At 42.6% G+C, this 20,369-nt stretch overlaps 1 protein-coding gene across 7 annotated transcripts in view; it reads right to left on the bottom strand.

The window, feature by feature from the left end:
* LOC132891504 (histone-lysine N-methyltransferase PRDM7-like) overlaps nt 1-20,369 on the bottom strand; it is a 94,446-nt gene that overhangs the window by 25,763 nt on the left and 48,314 nt on the right. For 6 of the 7 annotated variants that reach the window (XM_060929150.1, XM_060929148.1, XM_060929149.1 and 3 more), the window contains 2 exons: nt 14,609-14,676; nt 14,250-14,439 (listed from right to left, as the gene is read on the bottom strand). In XM_060929150.1, coding sequence (XP_060785133.1) covers nt 14,250-14,439; nt 14,609-14,676 — 258 coding nt within the window. Of the gene's footprint in view, nt 1-10,760; nt 10,887-14,249; nt 14,440-14,608; nt 14,677-20,369 lie in introns of those variants that run through there. The other variant, XM_060929146.1, reaches the window with a different exon arrangement.

Raw genomic sequence — 20,369 nt, 5'->3', positions numbered from 1 at the left:
GCTGGAGCCTATCCCAGCTAACTATGTGCGAGAGGCAGGGTACACCCTGGACAAGTCGCCAGGTCATTGCAGGGCTAACACAGAGACAAACAACCACTCACACTCACGGTCAATTTAGAGGCATCAGTTAGCCTAATCTGCATGTCTTTGGACTGTGAGGGAAACCAAAGCACCCAAAGGAAACCCACGCAGACACGGGGAGAACATGTAAACTCCACACAGAAAGGCCCTTGTCGGCCGCTGGGTTCAAAGCCAGGACCTTCTTGCTGTGAGACAACAGTGCTTACCACTACACCACCATGCTGCCCCCAATAGAACCAGTACCAACCAAACCAGTGAAGAGGTGGAATTTTCGCAAGGCTAAATGGGACCAGTTCACAAACCTGGTGGACTCAGGCATAGACAGTATTCCCATTCCATTTTCTTCCAATCTGGACTATACCTACTCAGCCTTCTGCAAACTTCTCATCAGGGCAGCAAAGCGTGCCATTCCACAAAACAACATGGTTTTCAAAGTTGTTTCATCCCCACTTGGGACGAGGAGTGTGATGCACATTATGATGATTTCCTGCATGCAGGACCTGGTGCAGAGGCAGCCACCAAGCCACCAGCCACCAAGCACGGTGGTGTAGTGGTCAGCGCTGTCGCCTCACAGCAAGAAGGTCCAGGTTCGAGCCCCGTGGCCGGTGAGGGCCTTTCTGTGCGGAGTTTGCATGTTCTCCCCGTGTCCGCGTGGGTTTCCTCCGGGTGCTCCGGTTTCCCCCACAGTCCAAAGACATGCAGGTTAGGTTAGCTGGTGACTCTTAATTGACCGTAGGTGTGAATGTGAGTGTGAATGGTTGTCTGTGTCTATGTGTCAGCCCTGTGATGACCTGGCGACTTGTCCAGGGTGTACCCCGCCTTTCGCCTGTAGTCAGCTGGGATAGGCTCCAGCTTGCCTACAACCCTGTAGAACAGGATAAAGCGGCTACATGGGTGCAAGTATAAAATTTTCAAAAACCTGAAAAGTCTGACAAAGTCAGACGTGCATGGCGCAGCCATGCGGGGGGGTTACAAAGGGGGCTGAGCCCCCCGTAGGGCTTGAAAAAAAATTTAAATTACAAGTTAAAATGGTTGTCTCTCATGCAATCTCATGCAAACATTTATAATATTATAGTTATATGATTTGCATACTTACATCAAATGTTTAATAAATTTCATCAATTCATCTGAAATAATATTTCAAGTACAAGGCTTGATATTTCAAAACATCTAGCAACTACTAATTTAAATGTTGAAACAACCATTTTTAATATACCTTTTTTTACAATATATACACAGCTTGAGTTAAAATAAGGGGCCACATGTCTTTATGTCCTCAGAAACTCCTGGATTTTAGCAAATAACAAGATTCAGCTTTTTCCATATACAAAAATATCTATATTTTATAATCCATTACTGACTACAAATGAGTTTTCAACCTAACAACCACATTAGAAAAGATGATAAAAAAGCTAACAAACTTATTTCAAGACCTACCTTACTTTTTATTTAATAATTGAAAGGTAATCAAATGTAAAAAAAAAACGTTTATAAAAGCAGATACTTGTGATGAATAATTTCAATTCTAGAAGAAAGCACATTGCATTTGCACATCACACAATATCAGATGACAATCACCAATATATGTTTTGAATTCACTTATTACTACATAGCACAAAAATCAGAAAAGTGATTAGTCTCATCGGCGTGACTTTTAAGTCCCTTCTTCCCGCTGGAGCCGTACTTGATAGTCTTTGAACAGCAGTCATAATACGCAACTCCCGGGACGTCCAGTTTTCTCAGCCATATTCCCCATTTGTCACAGTTTTTGTCACACTCGCTTAACCATTCCCATCTCCATTTATTTCTAGATGTCTTTTCTAATTCTTTTGTATTGGAGCCTTCCGATAAAAACTTCATTTTTACATATTTTGATCAGCAACCAGAAGCAAAGCACTTGGATCTGTCGCAAGGGAGGGAAGCGAAGTAAGGCTTATTATAAAAGCTGAAGTTTCATTGGACGGCAGTTAACAGTGAGCCAATCAAAAGCACCGTTCTAACTTGCACCAAAAGAAACGGCGACTCATGGGAATAGCTGTGTTGATTTGGTCGAACAACGTGCGTGAAACATGATATCACACATGTATAACACCGTGAAACAATGGGCTAGTCAGGACCGCTCGTCGGTGAATGGTGTATAAATTGAATGAGGTTTGTGGTGAAGATGAGATGAAAAGATTTGTCTCATGCAGAGGCTGTACCACGGTAACCCGGTAATACGCTGAGAGTGAGACAGTGAGAGGGCCACCCCTATACCCCCCACCGGAAAATCTCAACGGATTTACACGATTTGGAAAAATGACTTTTTCAGAACCGAAAAAACCGGAGCTTCCGGGACATGCCGGAAAACTTGCACCCATGCGGCGAGAGATAAGGAGATGAGATGAGATGAGATTTCCTACATTCCAGCAGGCAGGCCTGGAAGACTTTCAAAGCTCCAGACCAACACAATGCCCTGTGACAGCCAACTCAATTGCTGAGCAGCTCCTTGCAAATGGTCGATTTCAGAACACAAACAAGGATCACACCTGCTCCATCAAGCAAGCAACAACCAAATTATGGCAAGGCCCAGGAGTTGATGGCCTTCTCTCAGCACCTTTCACATCTAAAGAGCTCTCTTCCGCTATCAGTCAACTGAAAGGCCCAAGGGCCTGACAACATCCCTCCAGAGTTCTTGCTCCACTATGGCCCAAAATGCCTGGACTGGCTTCAATTGTTTTACTCCTCATGCCTCCTCCACCAGTCCATACCCAAGATCTGGAGGAAGGCAACTATCATTGCCCTGCCAATACCAAAAAAGTCCATGGACAACCCAAAGAACTACCATTCCATCCCACTTCTCTGTGTCCCCCTCAAGCTTCTTGAACAACTCCTCCTGGCTTGGCTGGAACCTATAGTCAACCCCCAACTTCCTGATGAACAAGTAGGTTTCCTCCACGGATACAGCATCGTACATCAGATCGTAAAGCTTTCAAATGACATAGAATCCAGCTTTGAAAAACACCACAAAGCAGGAGCTATCCTGGTGGACCTGACTGCAGCCTACCATACTGTGTGGCATCAGGGCCTGATCCCGAAGCTCCTCCAGACCATCCCTGATCACCATCTAGTGCAGTTCATCTCCAAAATCCTTGCCAAATGCAGCTTTGTTCTGAAGACAAGTGATTGACTGGACTGTTTGTCATGATGCCTCAGAAATTTCCTCAAGGCTCAGTACTGGCCCCCATGCATTTCAACTTGTATATCAGTGATCTGCCACGCACAACATCAGGGCTCTGCAGACGACCTCACATTTCTTCTCTCACACAGAATCTGGTCTAAAGTAGAAGTTGTACTGATGACAGATATGGCACTAATAACTACGTATCTTAAGACTTGGAGATTGAAGTGGAGCATGGCAAAAAACACTGCAACAGCCTTCCACCTTAACATCAAGTAAGCATGGTGCATGCTCAAAGTCAATCTCAGTGGGTCACAACTTACAGTGTCTTGCAAAAGTATTCATCCCCCTTGGTATTTGTCCTGTTTTGTCGCATTACAAGTTGGAATTAAAATGGATTTTTATGGGGTTAGCACCAGATCAGATTAGATTAGATTAGACAGATTAGATAAAACCTTATTGATCCCTTTGGGAGGGTTCCCTCAGGGAAATTAAGATTCCAGCAGCATCATTACAGATAAACAGAAAAAAGAAATAGAGAAAAAACTTCTAGATAAATTAAAATAAATTAAGTATTTACATATACAAATATAAAAAGAATAAGATATGGGGAAGAGAGGAAGGGGGAGAGAGAAGAGGAAAAAAAAGGGGGGCAGCAGGAGAGATATTGCACTTTATATTGCGCATTGTCCGGTATTGCTTATACCGGACAATAGGCTAGGCTACTCCCGTCCTCTGTCCTCCTGTTACCCCCCCAGAGAGGAGTTGTACAGTCTGATGGCATGAGGGACAAATCAAATCACCATTTGATTTACACAACATACCTACCACTTTAAAGGTGTAAATTGTTTTGTTTTGTTTTCTTTTAATTGTGACACAAACAGTAATTAAGATGAAAAAACAGAAATCTGGAGTGTGCATAGGTATTCACCCCCCCCCCAAATTCAATACTATGTAGAGCCACCTTTTGCTGCAAGTCTCTTGGGGTATGTCTCTATTAACTTAGCATATCTAGCCACTGGGATTTTTGCCCATTTCTCAAGGCAAAACTGCTCCAAATCCTTCAAGTTAGATGGATTGTGTTGGTGTACAACAGTCTTCAAGTTATGCCACAGATTCTAAATTGGATTGAGGTCTGGGCTTTGATTAGGCCATTCCAAGACATTTAAATGTTTCCCTTTAAACCACTCCAGTGTAGCTTTAGCAGTATGTTTAGGGTCATTTTCCTGTTGGAACATGAACTTTCATCCCAGTCTCAAACCTCTGGCTTACCCAAACAGGGTTTCCTTCAGAATTGCCCTGTATTTAATGCCATCCATTTTTCCTTCTGTCCTGACCAACTTTCCTGTCCCTGCAGATGAAAAATATCCCCACAGCATGACGCTGCCACCACCACCACCATGCTTTACTGTAGGAATGGTGTTCTCAGGATGTTGGGTTTGCACAATACATGGCATTTCCCATGATGGCCAAAAAGATCAATTTTAGTCTCATTTAACCAAAGAATATTCTTCCATATTTTTGGGGAGTCTGCCACATGCTGTTGGGCAAACTCCAAATGTGTTTTCTTCAGCAATTACTTTTTTTCTGGCCACTCTTCCATAAAGTCCCACTCTGAGGCGTGTACAGCTTAAAGTGGTCCTATGGACAGATACTCCCATCTCCACTGTGGATCTTTGCAGCTCCTTTAGTGTTATCTTTGGTGTCTTTGTTGCATCTCTGATTAATGCCCTCCTAGCCTGGTCTGTGAGTTTTGGTGGGCAGCCTTCTCTTGTCAGGTTTGTAGAGGTGCCATATTCTTTCCATTTTGCTGCAATGGATTTAATGGTGCTCCGTGGGATATTCAAAGTTTGGGATTTTTTTTTTTGTTATAACCCCACCCTAATCCATACTTCTTCACATCTTTGTCTCTAGCCTGTCTGAAGTGGTCCTTGGTTTTCATGTTGCTTGCTTAGTAATGTTACAGAGTCAGGGCCTTCCAGAACAGGTTGATTTATACAGACATCATGGGACAGATCATGTGACACTTTGATTGCACACAGGTGGATCTTAATCAACTAATGACTGTATGTGACTTATGAAGTGAACTGGTAGGTTCAGCTCTTATCTGGGGTTTCATACGAAAGGGGGTGAATACCTATGCACACTCCAAATTTTCTGGGTTTTCATCTTAATTATTGTTTGTGTCACAACAAAACAATTTGCACCTTTAAAGTGGTAGGCATGTTGTGTAAAGTAAATAGTACTAATCCTCCAAACATCCATTTTAATTCCATCTGGTAATGCAACAAAACAGGACAAATACCAATAGGGATAAATACCTTTGCAAGACACTGTACCGATAGCCCCTCTCCAACATATCTTGGAGTAAAAAAACTAGATAGGCAATTGACTTTCAAACTAGAAAAGCACTCGGAGAGCGCAGACCTCCGCCAAGAATCTTTAAAAAAAATCCAGGATCCAGAAGGTGATCCAGATCACCGCCAAAATTTAATGGATTGTTACTTGTGCCCAGTCACACCTCTGGAAAAAATTTCAGAGCAATCCGTTCATAACTTTTTCCGTAATGTTGCTAGCAGACAAACCAACAAACAAACCAACGCTACCGAACACATTACCTCCTTGGCGGAGGAAACAACACCTTGAATCACTACGCACTAAAGTGTCATCCAGGAACAGCCTCCTTTATTGCCTGGCAGGTTCATCAGAGGGAGCCAGTACGTCCACCCTCCGAACTGGTGCCCTTGCCCTGGTCTACAGTGCCACAGAATACGCCACTCCAACGTGGTGCTGGAGTGTACACACAAGAAAGCTAGACACAACTCGCAAGGAGACTTTGAGAATTATCACTGTCCGTCTATGACCCACTCCTATTGACCTCCTTCCAGTGTTATTGGTATCGCACCTGCGGCTCTTCACAGAGAACACCACACCTATAGGCTGGTGAACAAGGCTCTCTATGACTTCAAGCACCCTTAACACAACCTCACCCAAAACTCACAATTAGGTCGTCAATGCCTACCTGCTTACTGCCCCTTCTCCTGCTATGCAGCAACCCTGTGTGGCTTTAATTTCATCATCCTTGACTCATGGAGAACTGGCTGGCAGCAGACCCCTCGAATTCCTAACATGAAGCTGCCACCAGGTGCAGACCTACCACGCAGAGAATGGGTCACCCTGAACCGGCTACGCACAGGAGTCAACCGGTTCAATGCCAACATGTACCACTGGGGGCTGCGGCTGTTAGCAGCTTGCATATGTGGACCCACCAATAAGACCACACACCACATTCTACACGAGTGCCCCACCCTCCACCCACCCAAGAACAAAATCCTAGACTTGACCAATACATGCATTCTGCATGTATTACAACTGCACAGTGAGATGACTGCAGCACCTGCCTGAAACTGCATAGCTACACAGCTTCCTCATATGCAAGAAGTAGTAGCTATGGATACCGCATCCTTTGGGCTAAAAAGGAGAGGGACCATTCAGCTTGTTATCAGCACACGGTTCAAAAGTCAGTATCTGTGATGGTATGGAGCGCATTAGTGCACATGGCATGGGTAGCATGCACATCCGGGAAGGCTACATTAATGCTGAATGATTTATATATAGATTTTGCCACAAAACATGCTGCCATCCAGATGATGTCTTTTTTTAGAGGAAAAGACCTTGTTTACTTTGGCAAGATGATGCCTAACTGCATTCTGCATGTATTACAACTGCATGGTTCAACAGTAAAAGAGTCTGTGTGCTAAACTGAACTGCCTGCAATCCAGACCTGTCTCCCACTGAAAACATGATGTGTTAGGAATTGCAAAATACAACAAAGGAGACCCCAAAATGTTCAGCAGCCGAAATCTTATATCAGGCAAGAATGGGACAACATTTCCCTTTCAAATCGACAGCAACTGGTCTCCTCAGTTCCCAAAAGTTTAGAGAGTGTTGTTTAAAACAGGGGTGATGCAACACAGTGGTAAACATGCCCCTATTCCAACTTTTTTTGTAAAGTGTTGCTGGCATCAAATACAAAATAAGCATATACCGGTAAATATTTCAGTTTCAACATCTAATACGTTGTCTTTGTACTATTTTCAATGAACTATAGGGTTTCCATGATTTGCAAATCAATACATTGTTTTTACATTTACACAACGTCCCAACTTTTTTGGAAATGGGGTTGTATTTCTACATATTTGTCACACTTAACTGCTTCAGATCTTAAAACTAAATTTAATAGAAGACAAAGCCAACTGAGTAAACAAAAAATAAATATTTAAATGATCATTTTATTTTTTGAAAGGGAAAAAGTTATCCAACAACTGACCCTGTGGGTTTTTTTGTTTTTCCAAAGACTCCTTAGTGACTCAACCAATAAACCAAATGTAATTGATAATTTGGTTCATTTAGACTAGACACAGCCAGGATAGATTACTGATGCTGTTGAATATACATATCACGTAAATAGGACCATTCCAGCAATGTGAAGTAGGCTAAAAGATCTCAACAATTAGCACACGATGTCATGATCAAAAAAATTTTGGAAGAGAGGAGAAAGTTGTCATAAAAATACATCAGTCTGGAAAGGATTACAAAGCAATTTCTAGGCTCTAGGACACTAGCAAACAACATTATCTCCAAAGGGAGAGCCATTATCTCCAAATGGGGAAAACGAGCGTGGAATGGTGGTGAATCTGAAGTGGCCAACCTAATTTCTCTAAAAACACACTGACGACTCATGCAGAAGGTCCCAAGGACCCAGATCAACATCTAAGGCTACATCCACACGACAACGGCAACGAGATGTTATTTAAAAATATATCGCGTCCAAATGGGCAACGATCAGTAAAATATCAGGTCCATATGGCAACGCAACGCTTGCTGAAAACGATGCAATACACATGCCACACCTCTAGGGGCGCTGTAAGACGGTCCCTTCGGAGACACCAGAACAATAGAAGAAGTAAGGACGCATGCGCATAAACTATTATGCACGAGACTTCATATTAGCCACAAAGTCAGGAAAATCTGTTCGTAAAATTACATTATAATGACCAAATACAATGAAAAGTATTTTTCCAGTCTCACCTGTGAAAGGTAATCCCATGTGATCTCGTTTGGACGGCAAACCTGTTGGTACAGTTAAACGCAGCTAATCTTTATTCTCCGCTTTGACCTATCCAATATGACGGCGAGGATGACGTATGATTCTACGCGGAAGGCGGCGTCTTTAATGGTCCGGAATAAATTGAATACTACACGTTGATGGATTAATTTGTTGTTTCTCACCTGTGAAAGGTAATCCCATGTGATCTTGTTTGGACGGTAAACCTGTTGGTACAGTTAAAGGCAGCGCATGAATCTTTATTCTCCGCTTTGACCTATCCAATATGGCGGCGAGGATGACGTATGATTCTACGCGGAAGGTGGCGTCTTTAATGGTCCGGAATAAATTGAATGCTACACGTTGATGGATTAATTTGCTCCTCTACGCCCTTTTTGAGGAATGTATTGTAGGACTAAAACCAACATCTGAAGAGGTGAGATCGCTCCTTTTTTTTCCCCTATTTTTGCTGGCGGGATTGACTCTGCCCTAAGGGCAGAGTCTCTCTCTCTCTCTCTCTCACTTTGCACCATTACACAATAAATATTCACAGTGAAAATATTTTGTAAGCGCGTTTCATGAACCAAGTTATAGGATTTGTTGACAACTCGCATCGCATCGCAATGAGATCATTGGCACTACTGGTGTTAAGAATCAGACCATTTCATAAATAAATATTTTGCTGTAGAGCTGCAGTGTTTGTACAATTGCATGTTTTTGCTTCACTATTACTGTCACTATTCTGCTTCTTGCATTACTACTGTGAACTAACACTGAACATAATAATAATAATAATAATAATAATAATAATAATAATAATATCCAAGCTCATGTTTCACTCTCACTAGTGCTCTGTAAGGCTTTTTCCTGGTGATATCCTGGTGATATTCGTTACACTTCTACCCGGCGTGAAGCACTCACAGTCATGTGGTTGTGACGTCATCGTAAACAAATCCGTTCTACTCATCCAGACGACTTCACAACGGCAACGTTGCCAGATCTTTCCACTCTGGAACCCGTTCTCAAAAAGATTGCGTTTTGGGCACCCAAAACGCCGGTGCCGTGTGGACGCCAGGCCTAAATGATAAGCAATTGTATCGGAGTCACCTGAATCCGTTGCCGTGTGGACAGGGCCTAAGAAACTGCAGACCTCATTCACCCAAGATAAGGTCAGCATTCATGATTCCACCATGAGAAAGAAACCAGGTATCCATGGGAGAAAATGGTATCCATGGGAGAGTTGAAAGGCAAAAACCAGAGGAACATAAAATTTTGTCATACTTCTGTAGAAAAAACACCTCTGATCACCCTCATGCTTTCCGGGATAATGTTCTATAGACTGATTAGCTCTTCTCGCTATCCTGCACCTGGCTTGAATATGGTGTTTAATTAGTCTCAAAACCCATGCACATAAAAACCATGCACATGCATGTGATACAAGCCAACAGAACAAAATGCGAGCAGAAAAGCATCCTTGTGAGGGAGCATTTCTGCTCTGCATACAGAAGTTTGGTCTCAAGAGGATACTGTTCTGCAGAGCAGAAATGCTCCCTTGCAAGGATCCTTTTCCACTTATGATGCCCCATAACCCACCACCTCCCCTCCCCTTTCACATTTTATTTTACCTAGTATATGAGAAGCACTGTGTGAAATTTTAGCCCTCTATCTTGAAAACACTGTTTTTGTTTGTTTGTTTTTACAAGTGTTACTAAGAAGAACAACAACAACTTTATTCATCACACACTTGTGAAATTCCTCTCTGCATTTAACCCATCTGAAGCAGTGAACACACACACATGAGCAATGAGCACACACACATACCCAGAGCAGCGGGCAGCCATGCTAACAGTGCCCGGGGAGTAGTTGGGAGTTAGGTGCCTCACTCAAGGGCACCTCAGACCAAGGCTGTCTCATATTAACCTAACTGCATGTCTTTGAACTGTGGGGGAAATTGGAGCACCCGGAGGAAACTCACGCAGACACGGGGAGAACATGCAAACTCCACACAGAAAGGCCCCCGCCGGCCGCTGAGCTTGAACTCAGAACTTTCTTGCTGTGAAGCGACCGTGCTAACCACTTACACACTCACTAAGTGTATATAGTATATACAGTGGTATGCAAACGTTTGGGCACCCCTGGTCAAAACTGCTGTCACTGTGAACAGTTAAGCAAGTTGAAGATGAAATGATCTCCAAAAGGCATAAAGTTAAAGATGATTCATTCCTTTTATATTTTAAGCAAAAACAATTTTTAATTTTCATCTTTTACATTTTCAAAATGAGAAAAAAGGAAAAGGGCCCAAAGCAAAAGTTTGGGCACCCTGCATGGTTAGTACCAAGTAACACTCCCTTTGACAAGTATCACAGCTTGTAAACACTTTTTGTAGCCAGCTAATAATCTTTCAGTTCTTACCTGGGGGATTTTCACACATTCGTCATTGCAAAAGGCTTCCAGTTCTACAAGTTTCTTGGGGTGTCTTGCATACACTGCTCTTTTGAGATCTATCCACAGATGTTTAGGTCAGGGGACTGTGTGAGCCATGGCAAAACCTTCAGCTTGTGCCTCTTGAGGTACAGTGGTGCTTGAAAGTTTGTGAACCCTTTAGAATTTTCTATATTTCTGCATAAATATGACCCAAAACATCATCAGATTTTCACACAAGTCCTAAAAGTAGATAAAGAGAACCCAGTTAAACAAATGAGACAAAAATATTATACTTGCTCATTTATTTATTGAGGAAAATGATCCAATATTACATATCTGTGAGTGGCAAAAGTATGTGAACCTCTAGGATTAGCAGTTAATTTGAAGGTGAAATTAGAGTCAGGTGTTTTCAATCAATGGGACGACAATCAGGTGTGAGTGGGCACCCTGTTTTATTTAAAGAACAGGGATATATCAAAGTCTGATCTTCACAACACATGTTTGTGGAAGTGTATCATGGCACGAACAAAGGAGATTTCTGAGGACCTCAGAAAAAGCGTTGTTGATGCTCATCAGGCTGGAAAAGGTTACAAAACCATCTCTAAAGAGTTTGGACTCCACCAATCCACAGTCAGACAGATCATGTACAAATGGAGGAAATTCAAGACCATTGTTACCCTCCCCAGGAGTGGTCGACCAACAAAGATCACTCCAAGAGCAAGGCGTGTAATAGTCGGCGAAGTCACAAAGGACCCCAGGGTAACTTCTAAGCAACTGAAGGCCTCTCTCACATTGGCTAATGTTAATGTTCATGAGTCCACCATCAGGAGAACACTGAACAACAATGGTGTGCATGGCAGGGTTGCAAGGAGAAAGCCACTGCTCTCCTAAAAGAATATTGCTGCTCGTCTGCAGCTTGCTAAAGATCATGTGGACAAGCCAGAAGGCTATTGGAAAATTTTTTGTGGATGGATGAGACCAAAATAGAACTTTTTGGTTTAAATGAGAAGCGTTATGTTTGGAGAAAGGAAAACACTGCATTCCAGCATAAGAGCCTTATCCCATCTGTGAAACATGGTGGTGGTAGTATCATGGTTTGGGCTTGTTTTGCTGCATCTGGGCCAGGATGGCTTGCCATCATTGATGGAACAATGAATTCTGAATTATACCAGCGAATTCTAAAGGAAAATGTCAGGACATCTGTTCATGAACTGAATCTCAAGAGAAGGTGGGTCATGCAGCAAGACAACGACCCTAAGCACACAAGTCGTTCTACCAAAGAATGGTTAAAGAAGAATTAAGTGAATGTTTTGGAATGGCCAAGTCAAAGTCCTGACCTTAATCCAATGGAAATGTTGTGGAAGGACCTGAAGCGAGCAGTTCATGTGAGGAAACCCACCAACATCCCAGAGTTGAAGCTGTTCTGTACGGAGGAATGGGCTAAAACTCCTCCAAGCCGGTGTGCAGGACTGATCAACAGTTACCGCAAACGTTTAGTTGCAGTTATTGCTGCACAAGGGGGTCACACCAGATACTGAAAGCAAAGGTTCACATACTTTTGCCACTCACAGATACGCAATATTGGATCATTTTCCTCAATAAATAAAGGAGCAAGTATAATATTTTTGTCGTATTTGTTTAACTTGGTTCTCTTTATCTACTTTTAGGACTTGTGTGAAAATCTGATGATGTTTTAGGTCATATTTATGCAGAAATATAGAAAATTCTAAAGGGTTCACAAATTTTCAAGCACCACTGTATTCCATTGTAGATTTTGAGGTGTGTTTTGGATCATCGTCTTATTGTAGGACCCATCCTCTTTTTAACTTCAACTGTTTTACAGATGGTGTGATGTTTGCTTCCAGAATTTGCTGGTATTTATTCGAATACATGCTTCCCTCGACCAATGAAACGTGCCCTGTGCCACTGGCTGCAACACAACCCCAAAGCATGATCGATCCACACCCATGCTTCAGAGTTAGAGAGGTGTTCTTTTCCTGGAATTTGGCACCCTTTTTTCTCCAAACATACCTTTGCACATTGTGGCCAAAAAGTTCGATTTTGATTTCATCAGTCCACAGGACTTGTTTCCAAAATGCATCAGGCTTATTTAGATGTTCATTTGCAAACTTCAGACGCTGAATTTTGTGGCTAGGACACAGGAAAGGTTTTCTCCTGATGACTCTCCCATGAAGGTCATATTTGTTCAGGTGTCACTGCATAATAGAACAGTGCACCACCACTCCAGGGTCTGCTAAATCTTTCTGAAGGTCTTTTCCAGTCAAACAGGGGTTTTTATTTGCCTTTCTAGCAATCCAATGAGCAGTTCTTTAAGAAAGTTTTCATTTTCCAGACCTCACCTTGATCTCCACTGTTTCTGTTAAGTGCCATTTCTTAATAACATTACAATCTGAGGAAACAGCTACCTGAAAACACTTTGCTACATTCTTGTAGCCTTCTCCAGTTTTGTGAGCATCAATTATTTTATTATTCAGAATGCAAGGGAGTTGCTCAGAGGACCCCATGGCTGTTGATTTTAGGGACAAGTTTGAGGAATCAGAGAATTTATACAGCTTTGAAATCTGCATCATCTGACCTTTCTTAATGAAGAATTTGAACAAGCTCAACAAGCTCAAAAAGCCCAATTAGCTCAATAAGCTAATTAAGGTCTGGAACCTTAGTAAAAGCTACCTGAGAACTCAAATGTATTGGGGTGCCCAAACTTTCACATGGTATTCCTTTTCTTTTTTCACTCTCCAATTGTACAAAAAAAAAAAATACACAAATCTTGCAGAAAATGCTGAAATGTGTCGTCTTTACCTTTATGCCTTTTGGTGATCAGTTCATCTTATGCTCGTTTCCTTCCTGACATTTCCTTATGCATGCTTTGAGCCAATCAGAGCATATACGCCTGCAATGGGCTGTTGGGGCTCATCAGAGACGGGCTAATACGACTGGTTCTGGGCTCGCTAACTTGAATCTACAATCTATGACACAGACAGGCCAGCAGAACTGATTGTACTGGCCTCCAGGCAGATTTATTTGCCTGGCAACAAATGATGGTTGAAATGTGATTGGTTAAAAATGCTTCAACATGAAAAATACACGTCTGGCAGCAGCGCAGCCATGGGAAAGGAAACGGCCAGACTATTTGGAATTATTTAATAGTTATGAAATGAAATAAAAATAATAAACAAAAAATTAACATCAATCAAAAAGACTTCAAAACACCCCCTAACTCTGTCCCTTTATAAAAAAAAATTGAGAAAACTAATAACAGTAGAAACCAGAAATTTTGTACTTTTGTGATAAGTATATCTTCAACCTGGAATTTTTTTTCGGCAAATCTGACATGGTCAGGTGGGAGACATTTGATAAACTGGTATGGATTGATTAAATACATTTATTTAGCTGTTAATAATAAAATTATTTTTAAAATAAAATATGTATTGTAAAAATATTACATTTGAACCTTACCATTTGCAAAGCACTTTTTAATCCAGAGTGAGTCAAATGTAGGGCCAAGATTTTGGCATACTCCTTTTCAGGCCACACCAAGAGCTCCTGTCCTGGGTTAATAGGTTGACAGCAACGATAGAGAATCCCCCCGCGATACTGAAATGCCACAAGATTCTTCTCTTCATCATTACGAGCACAATTCACATACCTAGAAAATGAGTCAAAGCATCAGAAAAGGTAAAAAGAAAAAAAAATCTCAGAAATGAAACAGAGGGAGAGAAAGCATGGGGAGATATCAGTGACAGGAGAAAGACAAAGTTTTTCCAACAAATCAAGAACCGGAAAATCAAGGACCAAATAACCAATATATTCCTCACCTCATCCAATTAGCATACATTTCTCTCTTGGCATCTATGTATTTGTGGTACTGGCTGCTCCTGTTTATCTGTAAAAATGTACATTTCATACATTAAATAAATCTATGCCTTCAATTTAAGAGTTCTGCAGCAAAAAGTATAACGTTCCATGCAAATATTTTCTACTAAACGTAAAGGCAATAGTAATCTTTTGCTTTAAACAAAATTAACAGACTCACTTGTCACGTTAATAGCAACACCTGTACACTTGCTCATTCATGCAATTATCAAATTAGCCAATCATTTGGCAACAACACAATGCATAAACTCATGCAGACACAATTCAAGAGCTTCAGCTAAAGGGAAACTCCGGGATTTTTTAACTTGGGCCCTAATTTAAGATTTAAGATTCAAAGATTTTTATTGTCAATTGACTATACATCCAGTTCATATAGGAGAATCAAAATGCCGTTTCTCTCTCACCTTACTTGTAAAATCAGATAAAAAAAAATTATATTAAGAAAAAAAATAATAATATATACACACACATAGATAGATAGATAGATAGATAGATAGATAGATAGATAGATAGATAGATAGATAGATAGATAGATAGGTAAAAATACACTCTAAAATCAAACAATGTACAAAATAGCAGTAGTGCAAATACTAAAATGGGCAATGGCTAGACTCTGCTTGGAGCCGGTCCAGAATGGAGATGTAAGGCGCCTCCTTCCCTCCACTAGCCTGGGTGGACACCTTGGGCAAGTGTTATTACACCCTTAGCCTCCCTCGGCCAGGGTTACGGTTCCTACTGCCTTGTAGGTGGCTAGGGATAGTCAAAGGCTAAGGGAGCAAACCCCTACAGAAAAACCTGGAGCGGAAAACTTCGAAATCAAGTCCCAGTAAATTCAAGCTACTGTGAGGGCAGCCCTCTGGATGAGGTAACTGGCCAGCTGCTGCGCCTCCACCCAGTGGGTGCACGTTTCAGCTCCCGAACCTGTACCCATAACTGACTGACAGGAAGAGAGGGTGTCCTGGGATTGCACGACCCATCGCCACCTTAATCACCCACTGTGCAGGTTTGTTTCCCTGCCACCTTTTCCACCATATTCCACCCCATGCAAGTCCTGTGGTGAGGGATAAGTGGCAACGGAGGCAGGGGGAGGATGCTCCTGGAAGCCTGTAGTCACGAGTCCACACGTATGGCGGCCCTGGTGTGATGGTCGCTCAGGGAATGATCTGGAGAACGCCCCTGTTCGTATCCTGCCAGGACAACAAGGCAGCCCTATTCAGGGACAGCGCTGCCTTCTCCAATTTGGAGAGGGGGGTATAAAAGATCCCCTAAAAAAAGCTTGCTCCACTTCGACTTGGCCATTGACCGCGATGGTCTGGTCATCCAGTTCTGCAGTAGAAACAGTAAGGAAAAGATTCACTTAGCAGCATGGAACGTTCGTACACTGCAGGATAATTCAAACAATCTGGAACACTGTACAGCCATTGTGGCCCAAGAACTTCAATGCTATAACATCGCTATTGCAGCCCTCAGTGAAACCCTACTTCCGGAAAGCTCTCAACTTACAGAAAGTGGCTCCGGGTACACTTTTTTCTGTTCTGGTCGACCTAAAGACGAACCCAGACAAGCTGGAGTCGGCTTTGCCATTAACAACCGGTATCTTAGCCTTTTAGACTCTGTGCCCCATGGGGTCAATGAACACCTTATGTCACTTCGTCTTCACCTAGAAGCTGGTTATGTCACCTTAATCAGTGCGTACGTCCCTACCATGACCCACACTGATGAGACTAAAGAGCAATTCTATGAAGAACTAGACAAACTCCTACAAGCCGTCCCTCGCTCAGACAAACTCGTGTTACTGGGTGACTTCAATGCCAGGGTGGGTCATGACTTCACCTCCTGGGACAAAGTCATTGGTCGACATGGCGTTGGGCAGGTGAACTCAAATGGAATCCTCCTTCTTACAACATGTACGCAGTGTCAGCTAGTCATCACGAACACCTTATTCCAACAATGTAGTGCAAGGAAAACCACTTGGATGCACCCCCGCTCCAGGCATTGGCATCAGATCGACTTTGCTATTGTCCGTCAGAGGGATGTCAGTGATGTCCACCATACAAGATCCATGTTGGGCTCTACCTGCTTCTCCGATCACCGTTTGCTCCGTGTCTCCATTGCATTCTCCTTCAAAACACCAAAAAGGAGGGTTAGACTGGCGGTACCAGCTAAGAAGCTTGATGTCTGAAAACTGTCCTCCCCTGGAGTGGCAACTCAGTTTCTTCAAAAGTCCGAAAGTGCCTTGAATAGCATTAGAACAGAGGGAATGTCTCTTGAGGATCACTGGAGCACTCTCCATGACACACTCCATAGCTCTGCAGAGGAAACCATTGGGTTCGTGAAACGTAAACATCGTGATTGGTTCGATGAGAATGATCCCATAGTTCAGGATCTCCTGGTTTGCCTACACCATGCCCACATTAGATACATGATGGATAAATCATCCCAGTCCAGGAAAGACCTTTACCTTTGTCTCAAGAGAGAAGCACAGGCCACCCTGAGAGACATGAAGAACCGTTGGTGGAAAGATCGTGCGGATGACCTGCAACTTGCTTACAACCAGAAAGACTCCAAAGCCTTCTTCACTGGACTGAGGGCCGTTTACGGTCCCTCATCCCATGGCAGCACGCGATTGTATGCTGCAGACGGCCAGACGCTCAAAGATCAGACTGGCATTCTCAACCGGTGGGCAGAACACTTTAATTCTGGATTGAACTGTGTGTCGACCATCTCTGATGAAGCCATTGACCAACTTCCTCAAAGACCCATCCATGAAGAACTTGACAATGCTCCCACAGAAGCCGAGACCATCAAGGCTGTTAAACAGCTCTCACCGGGAAAAGCAGCTGGCGCTGATGGGATACCTGCCAAAATCTACAAGTGTGGCGGCGAGCCAGTTGCAGTCGAGCTCATGTGGCTGTTTAATGTTATCTGGGATAGGGAATCTGTTCCACAGGACTTTAAAGATGCCCCGTTTGTACACCTTTTCAAAAACAAAGGTAACAGACACATCTGTGACAATCACCACGGCATTTCACTCCTGGCAATAACGGGTAAAATTCTTGCAACGATCATCAATCAATCACCTCATTGCCGCTATTGTGGATGAGATAATTCCAGAAAGCCAGTGTGGATTTCGTGCCTTGCATGGCACCACCGATATGCTCTTCTTCAGTGGGTCGTGAGGGTCTTTGGAAAATATTTGCCAAAGCTGGATGCCCTCCCTGTATAGTCAACATCATCCGCTCGTTTCATGATGGCATGGTTGGCCGCGTTGTAGACCAAGGCTCAATTTCTGCGCCTTTTGCCGTCGGTAATAGAACCAAACAAGGTTGTGTCATGGCTCCCCTGCTTTTCAACATAGTGTTTTCATCCATGCTCCACAATGCCTTCAAAGACTGCGATAAAGGTGTAATGATCTGCTTTAGAAGTGATGGCAGCATCTTTAACTTAAGGCATCTTCAGGCCAAGACCAAAACGTCATCTATGCTACTCCGGGATCTACTGTATGTGGATGATTGCGCTCTTATCGCCCATTCCTTTGATGACGCTCAGCTCATTGTTGACAACTTTTCAAGAGCTTGCTGCAGATATGGCCTTACCATCAGCATCAAGAAGACAGAGGTACTATACCAGCCGAGGCCTGGATCACCATCATGCTCTCAGTCCATCACTGTTTGCAGAGAAGCATTGAAATTGGTCGAGAAATTCTGCTATCTTGGAGGTATTCTTGCACAGAATGCTAAAATCGATGACGAAATCACAGCACGCATCAGTAAGGCTGGTTCTTCCTATGGCCGGCTGCAACACCACCTCTGGTCTGACCATGGCATACGGTAGAGGTCTGCGCGGGTCGGATTTTTCAGTCCCGCTCCCGCCCGCATTGTGCAGTCCCACTCCCGCCCGCGCCCGCAAAGAATTATGATTTTCAGTCCCGCTCCCGCCCGCGCCCACAAAGAATTATGATTTTCAGTCCCGCTCCCGCCCGCGCCTGCCATATTTTGTCCCGCTCCCGCCCGCAAATCCCGCATGATGCAGACGTTCGCGTTATTTCTCAGGAAAGTTCTTGTCTTGACACAGCGTGATGGTGCCCCGCCCCCTACTTTGAGTGGATTTGAGCATAAATATCTACAGCTTACGTTCACGTTTGTTATTATTTACCTTGTTTCTGAATTCAGCATGTAGTGTCTCTAATAATAATAATAATAATAATAATAATTAGTGCTGTCAAGCGATTAAAATATTTAATCACGAATCGCACATTTTTGTCACATGAGAAACCATTGTAATTCTCTGATCAGCATAAAAAAGTGAATGGGCTTGCTTTGTACCAATGTTTTTTTTTTTTTTATTGCAAAGCAGAGCTAGCAAGAGAACCATGAGTGAAGTGATTTACTGCTTGAGTTAGTCTACAACTCTAATCAGAGAGACAGGTTACACAGTGACGGTAGGCTTGACATGCTTGATTATAATATAAAGTACACTATTATATTAACTTTAAGTTGTTCGTTGATAAATATTGCATTGAATCTGATCTTTACTGTTTCAGCTCACTTAACACATTTTGTACTTTTACACTTTCTGCCTGTTGATGCGTCGCGCTGTCCAATCAGAGGCGGCCAAATTTGCATATTACAGGAAGGATTTCTGGGATAGCATTGAGTTTACAGACGCTGTCTTCTTAAAACTGAATAAATATTTAAAAAGAGCCAAATGAGCCAGTCTTTTGAACGGCTCTTTTCAAAGAACGGATCACAAAGATGCGGATCCCATCAAAGAGCCATAAATCCCATCTTTACTAGTTTTAAAAGCTTATGAGAAACCTACATCATGTCACAGAGCGTTAATCTCGCGATAAAAAAAATTATCGCCGTTAAAATTGAGTCAAGTTAACGCGATAATAACGCGACATTTTTTACAGCACTAATAATAATAATAATAATAATAAAAGACAGGCGAGCACATAATTCCAAGTGGAAATTTGGTATATTTATTGTTCAGCCATACAAAACATTAGGCTAACCCAGTTTACATTTGTTAAGCATTTCTAACTAGAATATCCTATAGAATACCCTATAAGCATAGCATATATAAATGTTATAACAAAACACAGTCCTAGCCTACAACAACAAAAAATCGACAGTATAGGCTACTGTAGCCATTATAGGGCTATGGTTGCACATTTCTAAAACTATTTGGGCTTGAGCCTCCGTGCAAGTGTTAAACTCAATATAACATAGCTGACCTTGTTTGAATATGAATAAGAAAAACGAGAAAATCAAACGCAGGTAAACGAAACAACTAAGCCTATTGCTTAGGCTATCGGGTTCTTTGAACAGCTATGGAGAAACAGCAAATTGTTCACTGTTGAGGGCTTCAACATACTGCGCCTTTCCTCCAGTATGCGACCACATATGCTGAACGTGCGCTCGGATGGTGCGCTGGAACCTGGAGTGGCCAGTACATGCCGTGCCAGTTTGGCAAGTGTGGGAAAGTCATAGCAGTGATTTTTCCACCACAGCAGGATATCTTTAGATTGGTGTGATTCGGATCCAATGAGTTTCACTTTCAGATAATCATCAATCTCGGAGTTTAAAGACTTCGATTCAGCACCCGTAGCACCGACATCCTCCCATTCCTCAAACTCACGAAAAGTGACCTTTTTAGGTGGAGGTGGCTCCGCGCTTTCATCAGTTTGGACATCAAACC

The sequence above is a fragment of the Neoarius graeffei genome, chromosome 9 (assembly GCF_027579695.1).
Source record: "Neoarius graeffei isolate fNeoGra1 chromosome 9, fNeoGra1.pri, whole genome shotgun sequence".
In the NCBI taxonomy this organism is placed as follows: domain Eukaryota; kingdom Metazoa; phylum Chordata; class Actinopteri; order Siluriformes; family Ariidae; genus Neoarius; species Neoarius graeffei.
The sequence above is the reverse complement of the archived record's forward strand: the minus strand, read 5'-3'. Positions and strand labels throughout refer to the sequence as shown.